This window comes from Trachinotus anak, unplaced genomic scaffold, assembly GCF_046630095.1.
Source record: "Trachinotus anak isolate AG129_WGS33_773 ecotype Australia unplaced genomic scaffold, CSIRO_AGI_Tana_v1 ptg000014l, whole genome shotgun sequence".
Classification (NCBI taxonomy): domain Eukaryota; kingdom Metazoa; phylum Chordata; class Actinopteri; order Carangiformes; family Carangidae; genus Trachinotus; species Trachinotus anak.
Genome location: NW_027273865.1, coordinates 2,312,825 through 2,334,750, shown reverse-complemented (window position 1 = coordinate 2,334,750; position 21,926 = coordinate 2,312,825). Strand labels below are relative to the sequence as shown.

Below are 21,926 nucleotides of genomic sequence, written 5' to 3'. Positions count from 1 at the left end.
TAAAATAAATAATTTCGCTGTATGTTTTATTCCCCTCATTACTTTTTGATACAGTTTATTTTTGGAAAGTGCTTCAGTTTTTATTTTTCTTGAAGCCAGTGACGTTTCAGTGACATGAACTGAATTAAATGAGAGAGAGAGAGCGTGGTAGAGAGAGGTGTAGAGACAGCGGGAGGGGGAGCCGAGCATCAGTGTTGTTTCTGCCGTGGACCTGGTCGCTGTGCTCAGAGAGGAGAGAGGATCATCACCGAACAGCCCAGGTAAAACACCCACTTTGAGCTGCAGGTGTTAATCACAGCTGATCATTCCTCATGCTCGGCGACTCGCGGATTCCCTCAGTGTGATGCGTGTCGCGGTATTTCTGTGCCTCCTTGCTGGGTGAAGATGGAGGTGCTGAGGCGGAGAGAGGGGGAGAGGGGGAGAGGGGCGCTGTTCCAAACGAAACCTCTGAAATAAACCTGCCGCTCAAACGTTGCGTTTACTGTCAGGCAACATGAGGCTCTTTAAAACGAGCACTGTCTGTTTCTGTTGTCAGATGACTCGGGGGTTCAGGCCTTCGTGTCGTGTTTCGTGTGCGTGTTTTCATTGTTTGTGAGTGGGGCGTTTTTCTGATCCTGCCCTTTACTACGCACATTGGCACAAACCACAAACCGAGGCTGCCGCGGTTTGCGTCGCGTCTTCTTGCTGTGGACGATGCGCACCGCAGCGGGTTTGCGCTGAGGCTGCGGGACGCGCTGCCTGCTCCAACGGCCCCTTTTTTTGGGGCGATAGTTTTGTGTCTCCCGATTTGGTTTGTTGTAAAATGGAGGCTGGATGGAGGAGGATGCTGCTGCCATGCCCCCCCCCCCCCGCCTCTCACGACCTGCTGGTGCACATCACATGCTTTCCCTACACCCTTCACATCATCCGAAATCTACAGAAACAACCGCTGAACGCTCTCAGTATGGAACTGTTGTTGTGCTCGGCTTTAAAATGAGCTTCTCGTTGGTCACGGTGGTTTCCCCACAGGGACTCAGTGTATGACACATGCTCCTCCACTCTGTAATAAGGAGACTGTTGTACTGATTCAATACAAGGTCATTATGAACGCACAGGCCTATTTATAAGCCTATTATCCAACGTTAATAACATACAGGCTTCGCTATTATTGCTGGGATTCTTCAGTAGCTGTGATTTTATAGATGATAATATCAGCCATAGGCATATTTTATACTTAGAAATTCTATCTATCTATCTATCTATCTATCTATCTATCTATCTATCTATCTATCTATCTATCTATCTATCTGTTGTTTCTGACACCATAAAAATATTTTTATAAAATAACGGTTAGCAGAATTTAAAAGAACTTTCAAAATAACAGAAATGTGATTCTGATACCCTGTTATTATATAATATACTAACATTATATTGCATCTGACTGATAAATTGTACTTAACGTGTTGTTTTACTGTCTGCAGAAATCTTGCTCAATCTTGTGTCTTTTTTTTCCTGTCATGAATTAGTTTCATTTATCTTCATTCGCCTCTGGTCAGGTGCTGTACAATAAAACACAATACAATAGAATCATAGACTCATGGGAGCTGTAGTTGTTGGGTGCCAGCAAAACAAAAAATCTGTAAAAATGATGCGTTGTTCAGATTTTTCTGTGCAGAGCAGCAGTAGATGCTGATTCATCTGAGAAAATGGATAAAAAACCTCAGGAACATGTTTCAGGTCTTTAGAGAGACTGATTTAAAAAAAAAAAAAGGGCAGCGTCATCTCAGACATCAGAGCAGACAAGTTCGACCGTGTGGAGCTGCATCAAAGTTCAGCAAGATCCTGGTGAATCCACTTTAACTTATGAATCCGATACACGTGATCTGAGGACTGAGGACCACTGTCACATCCCATCTCCACCTCCCACAGCCCCTCCCTGTGCAGACTTTCATGGTTCATAGTTTTGTGTTTCCACGCTGACTCACGGTCGTGTTGTGTAACCTTTATCGTGGCCTCAGCTGGGTCCCGTTTTTAGCCTCGTTCAGACTGATTACTATTCTGTTCAGGCAGGAATCGTCCAGCTGAGACCACAGATTACATAAAGCACCATAATTACTTGAAACAGAGAAATCAAATCAGTAGGAAGTTTTCAGATGAGTGTTTGTTGTACAGAAAGAGGACACATGTGTTGTCATGTGTCATTGTGAGCCTATGAGTAGGTCATAACACAAAAACATGTTATGACCTACTCATAGGCTCACAATTTTTCTTTTTCTTTGGATGATCACAAAATATCTGCTCTCAGATCAGGATAAATCATTTTAATCAAAACAGACTTCAGCCTTTGGGTAAAACAGGAATCAGACCTAAAGGTTAAATTTTTCCCTCAATAAACTGAAAATCTAATGTTTGATTCATTTGAAGTCACATTTGATCTTGATCGACTGTGTTTTCTTCAGATTAGAATCCTTTCTGTGGGATGTCTGATGCAACTGATGGCAACGGTTATCTTAGCATGTAGCTGCTGCTGCAGACAGCCCATTGCTGACTCAGATTAAAAAAAACAACACAGCTGGCGTTTGTGTGGATTAAACAACACAGTTCAGACTATAGAGACATCTCATATGACTTCTTTCACATGTTGGAGTATATGTGTGTGCGTATGTGTATGTGTGTGTGTCTGCTATCTTTGTGAAGATCAGTTTGAGTTTTAGAATTTGGTGGAGATTAATTTGAATCTGATGACCTGTTTTTATAACCTTGGATAGATGTATGTAGTATTTTGATATGTATATTCTGTTTTGTGTTTTTGCATGTGTTTGTGTGTGTATGTGTGTGTGTGTGTGTCTGCATGGTTATGGATAGGATGTTGGCCTGTTTGTGGTCATGATGTTGGGTTTTGCTCTGTGTTTCCCCTCACCTGCTCAGGGGCTGCAGGTGGAAATGAGCTCGTAGCTTAATGGTACAAACAGCTTTTCTCTTTTTTTGAGATGAATGTATTTTGTAGGCTTCGACGTCGCTGATATAAATACATTCAAAAAACAAGAAGACGTTAGCCTGGTTCCACTGCCCTCATCTCTAATTTGTTAAGTGATGCAGATATTTCTGGTGCTGTGGTCGTAGACGGCTGCTTCCCTGGTCTGAAAAACAACCAGGCTGAATCAAGCTTTTGTCCTCTGACACTTCATCTTAAACCTGAATACGCTGCAGTTTGATGCACGATCAGCTGGAGAGTTTTCTTAGATTCATCAGCTGCTACATGACATCAAGCGAGTCTTTTATTTGAGGGTTGGGATATAAATGAAGAGGTATATTTTCTTCCTTCCTCGAGGAGAAGAAGAAGATGGATGGATCAGTGGTGGAGGGAGTGGCTGCTGGATGGGTTTCAGCGTCTTGTCCATTTGCTAAAGTGGAGAGTAGATTTAATCCAGTCAGGCCCGTCAACAGCTAATGATGGACAGGGAGCGTTAGCATTAGCCTTTTTAGCTACTGCCATTATCAGTACGACACAGCGGGTCAATTAGCTCGCTCTCTCCTTGTTTTCTCACTCTCTCACACACAAACACACACACTCACACACTCCTGAGCTAAACATAGCACTCGTCTGTTGATGCTGAACAGAAACAGAGAAAACAGGGAGGAGCACCAAGAGATTGAAAGACAGACCAGACCAGACCAGACCAAAGCAGAGCAGGGCAGTTTAACCTGAGTCCAGTCCCCATGAATCCTAACCACACCAGGACCATGTGGTGATTCATAGAGACTGGACCTGGATCAGACAGGATCAGACTGAGTGGCCTATATATTATTACATCCTTTCACCAAAATTGTAATTTCTTGCAAATGGCTCACTTGCAATATCCCGGCCCACAGGCTGGGAACCACTGAGTTAGACACTCTTTCTTCTGAACACAATACTGAAGTTCAGGTACAAGTTTCTACCGACATCATCACTTTTCACCTCAAGTATTTCTAGGTTCTTTTCAGGTTGAGTTTATGCTCAGGACTCATAATTAAATATTTTGTTGCCTGCGTTTGTTATGGTTCTTGGATTTTACTGTCAAGTTAAGACTGGATTGTGTTTCTCAAGCTGAGTCAAGTCTTAAAAGAATTTAGTCTCAAATAAATTTGACTCACAGATTGATCTATCAAGTGGATAACAATGAACCTTTTAATTAATAATTATTGTATAACATCAAACCCAACCTGTGATGCATACATATAGGCATCACAATAATCCCTGTTTATAAATGTGATTAATATTTTTTTTTTTAAATTGTGACATTATTCACAGTGTCCTGCCTCCTCACATCCCTCAACATGACCAAAGAGGAGAACCTGGAGGTGCAGGAGAAGGAGAGGCACGATCGGGAGGAGCAGGAGGAAGGGAGGGTTCAGAGGGAGGAGGAGGAGGCTCTAACAGAAGAGGAGGAGGAGGAAGAAGAAGAGGACGAAGACGAGGAGGAGGAGGAATATGAGCTAGAGGAGGAGAGGGAGGGGGAGGAGAGGGCAGAGGTGGACGATGAGGATGACGATGAGCAGGAGGAGGAGCGGGAGGAGAGAGAGGAGAGGGAGGAGGAGGAGGATCCACCGGCTGGTCGGGAGCCTGAGGCTGAGGCAGAGCCTGAGCTGCTGTCAGTGTCCGAGTACCAGAGCCCCGTCCACGAGCCACGCCGCCGAGCCATGGTGCACCCGTCTGCCCAGGCACCGCTGCCCAAAGACTACGGTATGCCATACCACCTTAAACACACACAGTCATACCACCTTAAACAATTTGAATTTCTTTGCTGTTGATTAGTGACAAGTGGGCTCTGATGTCTGATCAGAAGCTGGTTAATTAATCAATTAATCAAACGAATGCAGTTCAGTGGAGTGTTTTGTCAGAGGTAGTGCATGTGGTTAAACAGACAGATAAACAGACTGGGGCCACTGCAGAGTCCGGCCCCTGGTTCCCATAAAACAACAGCATCTAAACACAAGCACAGTAAGTAAACCTCAGCAGAGTCTTTGTGTCACAGCTACAAAACACACCGAAAACACACACAGGTAATGCACACAGCAGGGAAAGTAAAGAAATCATTGGGATCACGGATCACAGTGGATTATCAGTGCACACAGTCTGCATCTCTGATGGCTGTGGTCCATCAGTTGGTTTCAAAAGCTGCAGATTGACTGCTGTATGGATGACAGGCTCATTGGTATCCATCAGACAAACTCAGAGCTGGCCTACTCCATTATACACTGTGTGTGTGTGTGTGTGTGTGTGTGTTTCTGGCCATCTCCATTTCCCAGCAGTGAATAGGGTGGTCCTGCTCACCAGCCAGACAGAGAATTTTTCTGTCCTGTCTAAATGTGAAACTGTGACTTTTAATATTTATGACATACCCGCTGATGATTGTCTGAATCGCACCCTTAGCTTTGGGATTGATCTTCTTCCTGCCGTCGGTTTCATTTACAGTTGCATTTATTCATTTGACAGATGCTTTTGCGATGTGTGCCTGTGCATGAGGCAGAGTCTTACTAACTCACAGATCAACGAGAAGCCGTTGGAAATAAGTGTCACAGTTCTCAGCTTTAAATTGACACAAGTGCCACAAGGTGTCAGGTGTATGTACTCAGGAAATGAGAGGTTGTTCTGTTGGCCTCAGTAGACTGGGACCTCCAGTGTGCCCTGGGACAGTTAGCAGATGAGTGTGAGGTCAACAGGCAGATTGGTGCGTGGCCAGCAGTGATGCCAACGTCGCACCACATTAATTACAGTGAAGAGGCAGCTGAGGCTGAAGGAGGAGTGCTTGATTCGACAGTTGATTTATGTTCCAGCCTTCACCTGTGGTCATGAGCTTTGGGTAATGACAGAAAGAATAAGATTTCAGATATAGAGGGTCACATCAGGAATCAAACAACAGAGATGCAACACACTGCCACTCATTTTTAATGGAACTATCAGGTAGTAGTGCACCATCAACTGCATTTCAAGACTCAAAAGTGTCACCTGAAGAAGTTGAGAGAGGTTCACCTTTATTCAGCTTTTCAGCTCATGTCCAGGAGCGAAACCAGGTGACACCAACTGCACTTTGAAACTTGAAAATGATGCCTGGAAACCACAGACTGTAAATAAAGATGGATGTAGTCTCTATGACGTCACCCACAGGTTTCTGTAAAGCAGTTTTGAAGCTCAGAGTGAGCTGCTCTGCTGTTGCCATCTTGGCAGTGCCTGACTCCACCTAACTCCAACTAATCCAAAAATGGGAAAAGAGGTGGGGCATGTGTTGTGCCGAGACTTCAGTACATGCATACACTCCCATTAGCATTGTTAGCACAGCTGGGCATTGAAGGCTTCCTGGAAGGCTAATGCAAGGCTAATTTACTAAGCATAAGCATAAATAACTTATAAATTACACTCACCTCAAAAAACAGGAGCACAGACTTCAATTAACCGCACACGTCAAATTATCAGTCTGATATTTGTATGAAAAATCGTCCAAAAGGCTCCAAAACCACAAACACAGAGAGGTCACATTCATTTACTCGAATCACAGTGATGCCTAGCAGACAGCTAGTCCACTGTGACAGCACCCACCTGTCACTCAAAGTGGCCACACTCTCAATTATGTTTAACTTTGAGCCTTAGTAAAATGTAAACAGGTGAGTTATATAAATATTCTCCCCAGTACAGTTGCCATGCAGGAGGAAATTAGCTTTATGTTTCTTTCTGCTGTAAAGTTGGACATTTGAACATGGGAGTCTGTGGGGACTGACTCACTGCTGGAGCCAGACTCTAGAGGTCATTAGAGGAACTGCAGCTTTTGGCTCTTCACTCTTGATGCTTCATGTTACAGACCTGGAGGTTCCTGCTTGGTGGAAACACATTGCTCGAGAGATAACCCACTTTGTCGTGTGCCAGTTTAATGGCAATGGGAGAACTGTCCAACCAGTAGTAGCTAGTCGCTTGTCTGATCAGAACATTAGCAGTTTTCTGGGTAGGTCCACCTGGGAGGAGACTGTGGCAGACTCAGAGGGATGAAATACTCCACCTGGCCTGGGAACACCTCAGGATGCTGGAAGATGTATCTATAGGGAGAAGGTTGTACGGTACCTCGCTTAACTGGCTGCCACTGCGACTCAGACCTGGGAAAGCATCAAAGCACTAGTAGTGACTGAGACAAGATGTTTGCTTCTTAATGCTTGTGATGTGTTTCGCTTGACTGACCCTTCAGTGCTGCACCAGAGGGAGGAAGTAAAACCAGTCAAGTTCAAACCTGTTTCTATCTGAAGTACATCAGATGAAGTTTGCTGTGGCCTCCTGAGTTGTTGACAGTTAGCAGAGGTGAAGTTTGTTGTCGAGCTGATTTCAGTTACTCAGTGAAATGAAACCGGCCTCAGAGCTCGGACTGCGGACCTGCCAGGAAGAGAAACTGCTGGACTCACAGGTTACTTCTGATTTGATGAGGGTGACAGGAATGTCTTGGCATCACCATGTGGAGTGGTCCACTATCTTTTTCTCTTTCCTAATTTGTTTTTACTTCTCCTCTGCTCCTCTCTCATCACTTCATCTTCACCTTCTTAGCTCCTTTCTTTTTCTCAGCTTTCTTTTCGGTTCAAGTCCTGTTTCTCTTCCAGCATTCAGGGTCTTTCTCTGGGGTCTCCTCTAACTGTGTCCCTCTGTCCTCTAGCCTTCACCTTCTTCGACCCAAACGACCCGGCCTGTTTGGAGATCCTCATGGATCCTCGGACCACCATCCCAGAGCTGTTTGCCATTGTGCGTCAGTGGGTTCCCCAAGTGCAGCACAAGATCGACATCATTGGCAACGAGGTGAAACGCAAAAATATCAACATGCTAAAACACTATCATGCCATGTTTGTCTATACTCTATATTATTTATAGTCAGTGTATTACCTGCAGTAGGTTTGTGTCAGCACAATCTTGGAGAAGCAGGCAGGAGAACACTATTTTGAATATTATTTTGATAATTTATCATTTCTTTTTAGTAATTTATCAAATGAAACCACAAAACACAGAATCCAGCTTCTGCATTGCAAAGATTTGATGCTTTTCTTCATCTCATGTCATCATAAACTGAATCTTGTTTTTTAAGAGTAAAAAAAAACATAATCCAGTTTAGTTTCTGTAGAATTAACCTCAATTAAAATTTATTTGTATAACATCTTTCATACATGTTTTAGCGCAATTCCAAGAGTCTTACATCTGACAAGCTGATATTAAATCATTAATTCAGTGCTAAAACAACTGGAGAGTAATGCAGGAAAATAAAAGTGATAAAGGTGAAATAATAAAAACAAAATACACAAAGAGCGCCTGATAGTCCTGGTTCATATGTTGCAGTCATGTCAGACACAACACTGGATCATAAAGAGTTTTATATACCAGTAGAAGAATTTTGAAAACTGAAAGGCAACAAATACAAAGACTTTAAGATAGTTGTAAAGTTGTTTTAATTTTTTTATTTTTTTTTATTGTAACATCTTTTTTTATACACAAATGATGGGAGAGGAGGCTGCAATAGATAGATAAGATATATAGATAAAATAAGAAATATCGCTTGGGGAAATTTAGTTTTTAATTCAATAGTCTCTCAGAGCATCAGTTTCTTCAGAGAGAAACAGCTGCAATTTAGCAGGTTGAAATTCTGAGTCAGAGATGACACAAACACGTATTAACATTATCCAGGGGTAAGAAGGTAATGCTAAAGCTAAAAATGCTAACAGTACAACAACAGTGACTCACACGGCTTTCTGTCGTCTTGTAGATCAAACCTTTAACCAGTTGTGTTTCACTGCCTGTCTTTATCGCCTGCCCTAGTTGTTCTGGCATGGAGCCTGATCCTGTCTCGATTGTCATTGTCACATTGACCCAGATTCAACCCTCTGGACACACACACACAAACACACACACACACACACACACACAATGAACAATGAAATCTCACTGAACAGCATGCAGCTCATGTCAGAGCTTTAAGAACAAAGGCTGAATACTGAATACTAACAAGTCACATTTCATTCTGTATGAATCATTACTCAAATGTAAAGATGACAGAGGACTGAAACCTGCTACAGTGTAACAGCCAAACAGGTCGTTTATAAAGCCTGCAGGCCAAGATGACCACCACTTCCTGTTTAGCCCCAGTTGTAACCATAACCTTAACCCAAATCAGAATGGTAACAAAATGTGATGGTGACAATGTTTTTATCCATAAACGGGCGGTGAATTACCACAATGTCAATGATACAAGCACACGCACATAGATGTGATAATGACCCAGTTAAAATGGCTGCATGGACACGAAAAAAAGACAGAGCAGAGAAAGTGGTGCAGAGGGAGAGAGAGACAAGAGGGAAACAGAGAGAGAGAGAGAGAGAAATGGAAAGTCATTTAGGCTCTATCATGATTCAGCAGGAAGCTGACTCAGCCTGGAGGAGGAAAAAGCAAGGAGCAGACAGTGAAACGATTCAGAAACACGAGCAGAGAAGAAGTCCTGTCCAGATGACTGTTGATATTTCACCTGATCATATCTTCTCCAACAACTGCTGATATGTATTATTGTTGTTTTTGTTTTTTTGCCTCACATAATTTTTATTTTAATTTTAATCTGGCAGCTGATCACTATATTATTCTAATAGAGACCCAAAGTGTAACTGAGACTTGAGGTTGTGCTGCAGATGTTAAAATCAGATTCAGAATCACTAATACGTAAAAATTCATCCACACAAGGAGACATGCACAGTTTAACATGTAGTTCACTCCAAATCTCTAGATAAGGATAATCAATATCATTATTGAATGTTTTGTTGTTTTAGCAATTTTAATGAATAACGTGTCTTATAAGCCTGAGAAAATAATAATAATAATAATAATAATAATAATAATAATAATAATAATAATACGTTTTATTTATAGTAGTAATACTACAGATTAATATTACAGATTAATGTCTTGTGGAAGTGAGTTCGAGGGGGGACATGGCTGAAGGCTTTGGCTGCGATGCCATCGCTCCTTGCATTTGTGTGTGTCCTCAGTCCAAACAGAAAGGCGAGGGGTTAATCAGCTTTTATGAGCAGGTTAAAAAAACGGCTTATACGCACTAATTTTGGTGAAAAATGGGTAAAAGCGTTATCCACTCTGAAGTGTGTGTTTGTGTGTGTATGTCTGTATTAAAGCGTCTTTTTTCTTCCTGTGTCTCAGATCCTGAAGCGTGGCTGCCACGTGAATGACCGCGATGGTTTGACCGACATGACACTGCTGCACTACAGCTGTAAGGCCGGAGCACACGGAGTCGGTAAGAGACTCGTTCAACGTAGGACTGCATCCATGTTGTTCAGTCTGACACAAGCCTGCTCAGAACATCTCATGCAAAGACCAAAAGAGTAATGAACCAATCTCACTGAAAAGTCACAGTCACTTCACTTTGATTGATAAAGTCCAAAATGACTAATGTTACGTCTAACAGGAGAAAAGGGAGCAACCTTAATAAGAGGAACAGTAGGGACCCCTCTTTCAGCTCTGGCACTAAACTAGTGAAGCCAGTCAAACTTAAATTGTACTGGAGTTGATCTGGTGAAATGACTCCAGAGACCGTAAATGTCCAACATCAGTTCTTCACATTGTTCCAAGTCAGTGCACACAGTGCTATCAAGGATGTGTGGTGTGGAGGATGATATCGGGGCGGGTGGTGTAAAGCTGGGGCTCCTCATGCTCTTTGTGTGTGCAGGCGATCCGGCGGCAGCCCTGCGTCTCAGCAGTCAGCTGATCGCTCTGGGCGCCGACGTGAGTCTGAGGAGTCGCTGGACCAACATGAACGCCCTACACTACGCTGCTTACTTTGACGTCCCGGAACTGATCCGAGTCCTGCTCAAAGCCGCTAAACCCAGAGGTACACACACACACACACACACACACACACACACACAGTTCAGCAGAGCAAGAACAATCCTTGACACTTTGTGCCACAGATTTTCTGTCCCTGAATATTCCTCGGCACAGTATCAGCAGATGTTAAAGTCAGGACTGGAGGCCGTTTCTTCTTCTTCTGTGTTCTTCACAGTGATGAACTCCACATGCAGTGATTTCCACTACGGTACAGCCCTCCACATTGCTGCCTCCAACCTCTGTCTGGGTGCAGTGAAATGTCTGCTGGAGCACGGAGCCAACCCCACTGTCCGGGTAAAAACACCTTACTGCACTTTTACCCCTGCGTTTAACCTGCAGCGTAATAATCAGACTGAATCATCACTTTACTTCATTTCAGTTGCCAGTTTTCTTAAACATTAAAATCTGAATCCTGTGAGAGGATGAAGGAGGTTTACCATGCACAAACTTTAGGGATTTTACTTCATATCAGTCTTTGTATTAGCAGCTGTAACAATTTTTATGTATATATCTATTTTTCTGCATTTTAGCACCTAAAAGATTATATTATTTTAAGCTTTTAACTCTCCATTTGAAGTTTATTTTAAACACACAAAATCTCTACTCTATTTAACCACATCACATACATGTACAGTATATTACACACATACACACACAGGTTGTTCTACTATGTAGATATTGAGATATTATTGAGATAACCAGAGACACATCATCCATTATCCACTCTCCAAAAACCTGTACTGTACTTGGATCTGTGCTTAGATGTCCCCTCCTTCTCTGCAGAATGATAAGGGCCAGGTTCCAGCGGAGGTGGTTCCTGACCCGATGGACATGAGTCTGGACAAGGCCGAGGCAGCCATGGTGGCCAAAGAGCTGAAACAGCTGCTGCTGGACGCCGTCCCCCTGAGCTGTAACCTCCCCAGAGCCACGCTTCCCAACTACGACAACATCCCAGGAAACCTGATGCTGTCCTCGCTGGGGCTGAAGCTGGGAGACCGCGTGGTGCTGGATGACATGAAGGTCAGAGGCTGGATGACACGAGGGTCAGGGATATCATGAGACAAACTTACAAAACCCCTACAACCAAAATTCAGTCTCATCCTATAGATTCCAAAGAAGGTCTGGATTGTACTGAGCTGACACCACAGAGTGATCCTGAATCCTGAACAATGGTTCAAATGAAAAGAGAGAAAGTGGTGCATTGACTGTCATAAATGAAGCATTAAAACCTTCTTTAACTATTTCACATCAGTCTTTAATGCTGGCTGCTTTACCCCCTGGTCTTTGAATTAAAATTCTTACAGCTGCATGCAGTGTAAATGAAGTCAGGCAGGGAGGGTGGTGACATTTCATGTGCTTAAACAGGACACAGGTCCTGTCCATTTCCAGGCCGGATGATGTTTAAACCAAGATTCTCTGCACACTACAAGGAAAAAATAAAAATGCTTTGTCTAGAGGTGATAAGTCAAAGGTGACTTGTGTGGATAGAACCACATTGCAGCTGTTCCACACTCAAAGATGGGGTGAAAATAAAACCGTCATTGGCAGGGGCGGACTGAAACAAGGTCACAGGTCATCCTTACCAACCATCAGACCGCTGATGTTGTAGGCTACCTCTATCTGTTGATTTCATAGGTATCAGTTCTGTTCAGTAGGGAGGAAAATGATCCACATCACAAAATACAAACATTTGTGACTGAAAAAAGAAAATGTTCAATTATAAATATTTTTAAACCATTTTCACACTTGCATGGAGAAGGTGGAGGCTACATGTGTAGGTTACTGTATAGTCATAGCAGAAATCCCATGTAGCTATAATTATATCATGTCAGTAAGTTAATAAGGCATCCCTCTGCTCATCAACAATGGTTGAGGTCCCACTTCTCCTGATGGGCTGTCCGCCACTGGTCATGGGGAGGGGAAAAACATGATAATTGTTTAAATGGGAATAACACCACCTACCCAAAGGCATTCATAGTGCTGCACTCTGTTGTACATACAGGATGACGTGCCTGAGACTAACTATGAGAGCTGCAGCATCTAAAGCAGGTTCAGATTCTCTTTGACCCAGGTGAAATTAAAAAGCTGCTGAAGAGGGAGTTCTCAGTCAGATACTCAAGATGTGATTTCATATGAACATGGCTGACCACAAAATCAGCAGTACACAAATGTGACCTTTGACCTGCTTTCAAAAAGAACTTGTAAATATATTTCCGGTGTGCCTTATTGTTTATTTGATCCACAGTAGATTTAATTGGTTCAATATGCACAACCACCACAGAGGATAATATTTCAGGTGCTTTATGCTTTGAAGTGAATGCTTGGCTGCAGGACAGATGAAAGCTGTGTGAGCTCTGAACAGTGTGTTCTCGCTGTGTAGCTCCAGAGAGACCAGAGCAGAGATGACGTCCCGGATGCAAACCTCACACAGGTTGGTTGGACCGGGCTCCGACTGGACCGTAGACTAACTGAACTGACTCACCACGCTGACCACACGTTCTCTTCCTGTCACATGATTAAAATTAAAACCTGCTCACCCTCACTTCATCTATAGTAGTGATGTCCTGTATGTGCCGAGTTACATTTCCTCCCTTTCCCCTTCATGAAATACAGCAGCAGACACCCAGATTACCCGCTTACATGCAACCTAACCAGCTACAGGACCTCTGCAGTCATGTTTGAAGGAAAGGAAAGATTTCACCTCTGACTTGACAACCCTGTCTCTCTGTCTCTGACACAGACCGGCACTCTGAGGTTTTGCGGTACGACAGAGTTTGCCAGCGGCCAGTGGGTCGGTGTGGAGCTCGATGAACCCGAGGGAAAGAATGACGGCAGCGTGGGTGGCGTCCGCTACTTCATCTGCCCTCCAAAACTAGGTAACAGCTGCTGCCACGGTGCCTTTGAGTAAGTCTTTTCGCCCCTGCAGCTCCAGAGAGTTTCCTATGCAGCGGCTGAGTGTGTGATTATTATTTGTTATTATCATTTGTTGATGGAGCTTTGTAGTAAATTTCAAGTCATATTCCTGTGACAAACCCTGCTGATTCCAGCGGGGCTGGTTATTATTTACCTGTTTGTGGCGGCAGGTGCTGAAGGCTTCTGCTCACATCCTAACAGTGTTGTTGACAACAACTGTAGAATTAAATATTCAATCACACCTCATCCATCACTGAGCAGAAAGATCCTCCAGAAAACAGAACAAACCTTGTATCTAAAAATGTATCTAGATTTAAATATTTCAGTGCATTCATTCCTGTTTTTCATAAACATGATAAAATATTATCATGTTAATACCATAGACTGTAATGGTTCCAGAGAGCAGTTTTGAAGCTCAGGATGAGCTGCTCCGCCGTGCCATCTTGGCAGTGCCTGACTCCGCCCCTAACTCCTGGCTAATCCAAAAATGGGCAAGGACGTGGGGCGTGTGTGGAGCTGAGGTTTCAGTGAATGCCAGTTTGTGGAGAGCATGCGCTCACCCATCTGTCACTCAAAGAGACCACGCTCTCAATTAATCATAACTTTAGTCCTTAATAAAATGTAAACAGCTGAGTTCTATAAAATTCAGCTCGTACAGTTGTCATGAAGGAGGAAATTAGCTCTAGAGACCAGAACAGTTTCTGTACCAGGCTGTAAACATGTTTCTTTCTGCTGTAAAGTTGGACATTTGAACATGGGAGTCTGTGGGGACTGACTCACTGCTGGAGCCAGACTCTAGTGGTCATTAGAGGAACTGCAGCTTTTAGCTCTTAATTTTTCAGTCCTGCAGGTTGCTGCTTGGTTAAAACTTAGAGGTCTACTGCTTCTCTGGGGGTTAAAGCAACACAAACATACAATGGTACGTATAAGAAGTGGCAGCATCCTACAGTTTAACCTACCATGCTCTCCGCTGGACTCCACCACCAGAGGTGGTAATTGCTAATATTCGACCAAATTTCATACAAACAGGGACAGCCTCCCTTCAATGTGCTCTTGATTGGCTAATGAGCCAATTTCTCATGACTCTCACTGTGTTCTGGCTGTACGATGCTGTCTTCTGAACACTTATTACATCCATTCACTTGTATTAGAGGAAGGTGGGAATTTAAACATAATTGAAACGACTCCATTAGCAGCTAAAGATCCGGGCATTTTTCTCAGAAGTTGGTGCAGACACACTTCTTCAGTGGGACAGTTGTGTTGATCTGTGTCTGTCTGTCTCCTCTGTGTTGCAGGGATTTTTGCCCCGGTGTCAAAGATCTCCAAGGCTGTGGACCTGACACCTTCATCTGTCACCTCCACCCCCCGAACTCCCCGCATGGACCTGGCCTCCCGCCTCGCTGGGAAGACCAAGAAGGAGAAAGAGAAGAAGGAAAAGGAGAAAGAAAAAGGTTCCTCTAATGTTGTTGAAAACCAATAAATGTCACATATCAAATGCCTTTAAAACAGATTCATTACAGTACAGTAAATGTCAGTGTGAGTGTGTTTCCTGTGTGCTCTCAGCCCAGAGGAAGAAGTCGTCAGTGGCCAGTCTGGATCCAGAAGGACTGAATGTGGAAGTTGGAGATCAGGTTCTGGTGGCCGGACAGAAGCATGGCATCGTCCGCTTCTACGGCAAGACCGACTTCGCTCCAGGTCTCTGCTTTCACTGGATTCTCTGTGTTCTGTAACTCTGGTAGCTTGACGGGCTTATTAGCTTGCTAATGTGCAACACTGCTAGACAATTCAAAATCCATGTCTCTCACTTTGATAGAGTATATCAAACCCTGGTTCAGTAGTTTTCATCTTGAAATTAGAAGAGTTCATTTTGTGAGTCTTATTAATATCCCGAGGATCAGCATGAGTGTGAAGAGAAACGTGGGTATATGTTTGTGTTGATGTTGTTACTGTTCCTGTGTTACTGGATGAATGGAAATTGACACTTTTACCCTTGTTTAGCTTTATAATTGTTAAAATGTATGTTTCAATGTGAACTAAGCTGCTGAATAACTAAATGTTAGCATGTTAGCATGCTGTTTGTATGTATATTAGCATGCATCTTTTGTCCGTGTGTCCATATACAGTGCATCCAGAAAGTATTCACAGCACTTCACTTTTTCCACATTTTGATATGTTACAGCCTTATTCCAAAATCGATTAAATTCATTTTTTACCTCAAAATTCTACGCACAATACCCCATAATGACAAAGTGAAAAAAGTTTGCTTAAAATGTTTGCAAATATATTAAAAATAAAAAACAAAAATATAACATGTACATAAGTATTCACAGCCTTTGCTCAATACTTTGTTGAAGCACCTTTGGCAGCAATTACAGCCTCAAGTCTTTTTGAGTATGATGCTACAAGCTTGGCACACCTATTTTTGGGCAGTTTCTCCCATTCTTCTTTGCAGAACCTCTCAAGCTCCATCAGGTTGGATGGGGAGCGTCGGTGCACAGCCATTTTCACATCTCTCCAGAGATATTCCATCGGGTTCAAGTCTGGGCTCTGGCTGGGCCACTCAAGGACATTCACAGAGTTGTCCCGAAGCCACTCCTTTGTTATCTTGGCTGTGTGCTTAGGGTCGTTGTCCTGTTGGAAGATGAACCTTCTCCCAGTCCGAGGTCCAGAGCGCTCTGGAGCAGGTTATCATCAAGGATGTCTCTGTACATTGCTGCATTCATCTTTCCCTCCACCCTGACTAGTCTCCCAGTTCCTGCTGCTGAAAAACATCCCCACAGCATGATGCTGCCACCACCATGCTTCACTGTAGGGATGGTATTGGCCAAGTGATGAGCGGTGCCTGGTTTCCTCCAGACATGACGCTTGGCATTCAGGCCAAAGAGTTCAATCTTTGTTTCATCACACCAGAGAATTCTGTTTCTCATGGTCTGAGAGTCCTTCAGGTGCCTTTTGGCAAACTCCAGGTGGGCTGTCATGTGCCTTTTACTGAGGAGTGGCTTCCGTCTGGCCACTCTACCATACAGGCCTGATTGGTGGAGTGCTGCAGAAATGGTTGTCCTTCTGGAAGGTTCTCCTCTCTCCACAGAGCAACGCTGGAGCACTGTCAGAGTGACCATCGGGTTCTTGGTCACCTCCCTGACTAAGGCCCTTCTGCCCTGATCGCTCAGATTGCCCGGGCTTCCAGCTCTAGGAAGAGTCCTGGTGGTTCCAAACTACTTCCATTTATGGATGATGGAGGCCACTGTGCTCATTGGGACCTTCAGTGCTGCAGGAATTTTTCTGTACCCTTCCCCAGATCTGTGCCTCGATACAATCCTGTCTTGGAGGTCTACAGACAGTTCCTTGGACTTCATGGCTTGGTTTGTGCTCTGACATTCACTGTCAACTATGGGACCTTATATAGACAGGTGTGTGCCTTTCCAAATCAAGTCCAATCAACTGAATTTACCACAGGTGGACTCCAGTCAAGTGGTAGAAACATCTGAAGGATGGTCAGTGGAAACAGGATGCACCTGAGCTCAGTTTTGAGTGTCATGGCAAAGGCTGTGAATACTTATATACATGTGATTTTTTTTGTTTTTTATTTTTAATATATTTGCAAAAATTTCAAGCAAACTTTTTTCACTTTGTCATTATGGGGTATTGTGTGTAGAATTTTGAGGTAAAAAATGAATTTAATCCATTTTGGAATAAGGCTGTAACATAACAAAATGTGGAAAAAGTAAAGTGCTGTGAATACTTTCCGGATACACTGTAGCTATTGGACAGGTCTTTGAGTGGTAAAATCACGTGAACATCATCTTTTCGTTACCGTAGCCGTAGACATTTTGGGTTTTGAGCTGAGATGCTGATCAGCAGCTGGAGGAAAATTGGTCAAACCCCAGTAGAGGCAGGGCACGTGTGACCTGAGCCGTTTGTGTCCCTGCAGGTTACTGGTTTGGTATTGAGTTGGATCAGCCGACAGGAAAACACGATGGCTCTGTGTTTGGAGTCCGTTACTTCAGCTGCCTGCCCAAATATGGAGTGTTTGCTCCGCCCTCCCGCGTCCAGAGGTAAGGTTATGTTCAAAACGCCACAAAAACCTGCAATATTTTTGTTTTAATTTAGCGTCTGTCGTTAGATTATATCAGTTTTAGTTAACTAATACGTGCATGATCATTTTAATCACTTAATATCAAATACAGAAGGACATTAACATCAGTGGAAGCCTGGTGCTGTGTAGCCCTCCATAATAAACCAGGCCATCATGGGATTTGTTGTCTTTTTTTTTTTGTTTTTCATTATGATGTGTTCTCCTCAACAACATCATTAAAACACCTTTCATTGTTGATTTTTTTTTCTTGCCAGAATTGGAGGTCCTAAAGACGGCTCACAGAATGACAACTCCATGGTGAAGAAAGTCCACCAGGTCACCAGTAAGTATCTTTCATCATACTGTCATTTCAAACAGACAAAGCTTTGAAGGAGATGTCGGGTTTTCTCTCAGCAGTTCTTATTGGCACAGTGACACCACTGGACACAGTTTTACAACAAGAGGCATCAGGCAGGTCTGAAACAAGCCATGTGACCCAGTGTAGATAACTGGCTTCACCTAATTCACCTCATTAATCAGGTGAACAACAGAAATGGCAGCCAGCTTTCCTCCGTTCAACATTTGTTCCCAGTATGTAGATGTATGAACACACAGGCTTCTTCACTGCTGTGCAATAGAGAGTTCAGCTTTTTTCACCATTAAAAATCAGTGGTTATTAGAGTAATGCTGGACTTGCTGTGTGTTGATGCTTGTCTGGTAATTGATTGGTGTGTGTCTACCCCTAAACCAATGATCAATCATTAATATACTGCCTGTTTGTTTGCGTCTTGCAGTGTCACAGCCCAAGCGTACGTTAAACACAATGCGTTCTCCTAAAGACCTGACCTCCGAGAGCTCCATATCCAGGTGAGACCACTGGACGGTTCATTCTGAGTGTATTAATGATGTAAGACGCTGCTTTCTGCAGGTGCAGGGAAAGAAGAGGCTCGTTCACGACAAAGTGTTGAGATAATGAGAGAGGTTTACAGGGTGAACTGTTTAATTTGATTCATTATCAACACTTTTAACCTTTTACCCTTAAAACAGACTTTCCCAGCCTCCTAGAAGCTCCTACTCAATATTTCAGTTTCAGTCAGACTTTTGATTTACAGTCATATTTCCCCGTCTGTGAATTCTCACATGTACAGAAATTCAGGCATGTTACATAAGTTTTCTCACAGAAATCTGTCACTCAGATTTTTCTACTCTTTTACCCTGATTACAGATCAGTAGTTTCATGTGCACATGATGTTTAAGAAATCATCATTATTTCAGAAAGCTTCTATAATCCAGTTAGTTAAGTGAACACATTTGCAACAATTTAAGAAAATCAGAGACCACTAAACAACTGTGCTGGCTGCTGTAAAGTGAAGGACACTTCCACAGGTATCTGCTCCCCATCACTCTGTTCTACTTCTCAGTGTGGCTCAAAACAAATGTGAAACTAGAGACCAGATTGTGATGAGATCACACCAACCACCACGCCCGTCAACGTGTTGACCTTCTGACACACGAGTTCGCCGTAGTTATTACTCCATCATTACACAAGTACTCAGTGGTCAGTACTATATTATTACATGAGTACTCAGTGGTCAGTACTATATTATTACATGAGTACTTAGTTGTCATTACTACATTATTACACGAGTACTCAGTATTTTTTACCACATTATTACACGAGTACTCATTACTATATTATTACATGAGTACTCAGTATTTTTTACCACATTATTACATGAGTACTCAGTATTTATTACGATATTATTGCATGAGTACTCGGTATTTATTACCACATTATTTGAGTTGGAGTTGAAAACAATGCCAGCCACAGCGTCTCAGCTGGTAACTGTTCGCCTCTGTGTTAATTAAAGTAGGGATGGGAAATGTTCCTATGTTCACAACTTGCTGTTTCAGTCATTTCTCTTTATGAAGCACTAAGTCAGAAATGTTTGGCTTGATTTTGACTTGAATGTTGACATTTACAGTTTTGACAAGTCAGAAATTGGTTACTATGGTAACTCAAACTTGGCATTTACACAGCATTTTTTTTCCTGTGTGCATAAATGTGTGTATAAAACCATAAAAGTATAGAATATCTCATGTGAATCTGAATCTGTCTCTTTTCCCAGGCGTTCCAACCAGACTCTGACTCTGTGGTTTACTAACATCACTTTACCCTTCTTCTGCCTTCCCTCTTTTTCCTCATCCTTCTCCCTCCTCTTCCTCCTCTTGTCTTCTCCTCCTGCAGGTTGCTGTTCTGCTGTTGGTTCCCGTGGATGCTGCGTGCTGAGATGCATTCCTAACAACCCTCCTCCCTCCTTCTTCCTCTGCTCCTCCACCAGATCGATCGCTCTGCTCTCTCTTCTCTCCATCTTTTACTTTTCTGTCCTCTCTGAGTCTCCTCAGACTATCACCATCACCGGTCAAACTTCTTGTAGTGAAACCCCGTCTCTCTTCTCTCTTACGCTCAGCCCAAATCCTCCTAATTTAGCCGTTCTATAGCAAAATCTATAGTGCCTTGGATCTGATCAAAATGTCCTGCATTCCTTTAATGAAACTGAAACAGCTTTGCTAAAGCAATTCCCCTAAAACTATCTCTGTACTTGTCTTATCATCCCATTGTCCCAGCTTGGTATTTTTCCATGTTGTACCTTTATTCAGGGCAGAAACACTGCTGTTTACTTTCTCTAAGGATAACAAACACTACGTAACATTAGTTTGTGCTGCTACGTGTTTTGTTTTGGGTCTTGCCAAATTTTTAACTGAGCACCAGATGAATTTGTCAAAAACCTACGTATCAGTCAAGGTTGAGACCTGTTAGCTAAAAAAAAGAAAATGACGCTTTGACTCATAGATTACTGTTTGCAGATGTATGCATAAATCATAATAATGCATAAATCCAGAAACATTCTCTGCATAAGTACCGGAACGCAAACAACGATGACTGTATAAGTCCTGGGAAACAAATCCTGAGTCCTGAAGTAACTGAGACCGTTATGACAGAGCACATGGAGGAACAAAGGTTCCGATTTGTCTTGTTCTCTGCAAGACCTGACACTGCAACATAAAGTGTCACGTTTCCAAATGCAGCAACGTGTGAGATCGATTCTGCGTGGCTCAAAATGTTTGGGTACTAATGCAGAAAGTGTTTTGAATGTGGAGTCGTTGGTAGTGTTGGAGCCTGATCTGGCTGCTGCCTCCTCAGTACTCGTCCGAGACCAAGAGCTTCATCCAACAGCTGCTGTCTCTGCTGAGAGCAGCCTTGAGCCAGAGAACCATGGTTACACATGTAGTGTTAGCGCTGCAGATCTGGTCTCAATCCTGGAAAACTTATTAACTCTCTGTGAGGAACTTTTATCACTTGCATGTTTTAATCTCAGATGTCAAACTGAAAACAGGGTTTATCTGCTATTTTATCAAAGCGTTATGGTCAGTTATGTTTTTTTATCTCTCAGATGAATGCAAAAGGCCTAATTTCACCGTTGGGATGTGAAACAGAAAAATGGTTCTTGGTTTATATGAAACATCTGTCACGTGCAGGGATGGTTGCTCTGTGGTCTATATGGACGCCATCGTTTTACCACAGTTTGAATTTGATGTAACTACACATCTTAAAGATAAAGCGCAGCTTTAAGTTGTGCTTGTTGCCCTTTAACTACAAATTTTAACACAAAGGAAACAGCAGGACCTTCAGTCCTCTGAACAAAAAAACACTCAGTAATATATGAAGTACTGTAGATAGACATTATAGCAACTGAATGCTTTAGAATAATTGTCATCATTAATCAATCATAACACAAACGCTAGTCCATGTACTTATAGTTAAATTACAGTGTATAATAGAAATCTTACAAAGAGCTGCAGTTGTAATCTGCCATTAACCAAAACTGCTAACAGACCCAAAATGATCTTTTCCCTTTGATGCAACTTATGAATCAAAAAAGTTCAAATCAAAGTGTTTTCAGCCCCGTTAAATCTTGTGTTCATGTTTTTGTGTTACTACTGTCTGGTTTGCATCTCAAAACAAGTTTCATTTAAAGATAATGTCAGATTTTATTATTCTGGAGTTAA

General features: G+C 42.7%; 1 protein-coding gene across 2 annotated transcripts; it reads left to right on the top strand.

Moving 5' to 3' along the window:
- Positions 1-126: 126 nt before the first annotated feature.
- Positions 127-20,691, top strand: clip3 (CAP-GLY domain containing linker protein 3). Of its 2 annotated transcripts, XM_071496333.1 has the most exons (15): positions 127-260; positions 4,274-4,705; positions 7,653-7,792; positions 10,184-10,277; positions 10,710-10,871; positions 11,043-11,161; positions 11,651-11,887; positions 13,248-13,298; positions 13,608-13,743; positions 15,076-15,231; positions 15,344-15,475; positions 17,712-17,835; positions 18,131-18,198; positions 18,650-18,722; positions 20,104-20,691. In XM_071496333.1, exons 2-15 carry the CDS (start codon positions 4,300-4,302, stop codon positions 20,156-20,158), a joined length of 1,953 nt encoding a protein of 650 aa, XP_071352434.1. In that variant the 5' UTR covers positions 127-260; positions 4,274-4,299; the 3' UTR covers positions 20,159-20,691. The 2 variants fall into 2 exon arrangements, with proteins under 2 accessions (XP_071352434.1, XP_071352435.1); XM_071496334.1 differs by lacking the exon at positions 13,248-13,298 and having other exon boundaries at positions 147-260; positions 20,104-20,307.
- The last annotated feature ends 1,235 nt before the right edge of the window (positions 20,692-21,926 follow it).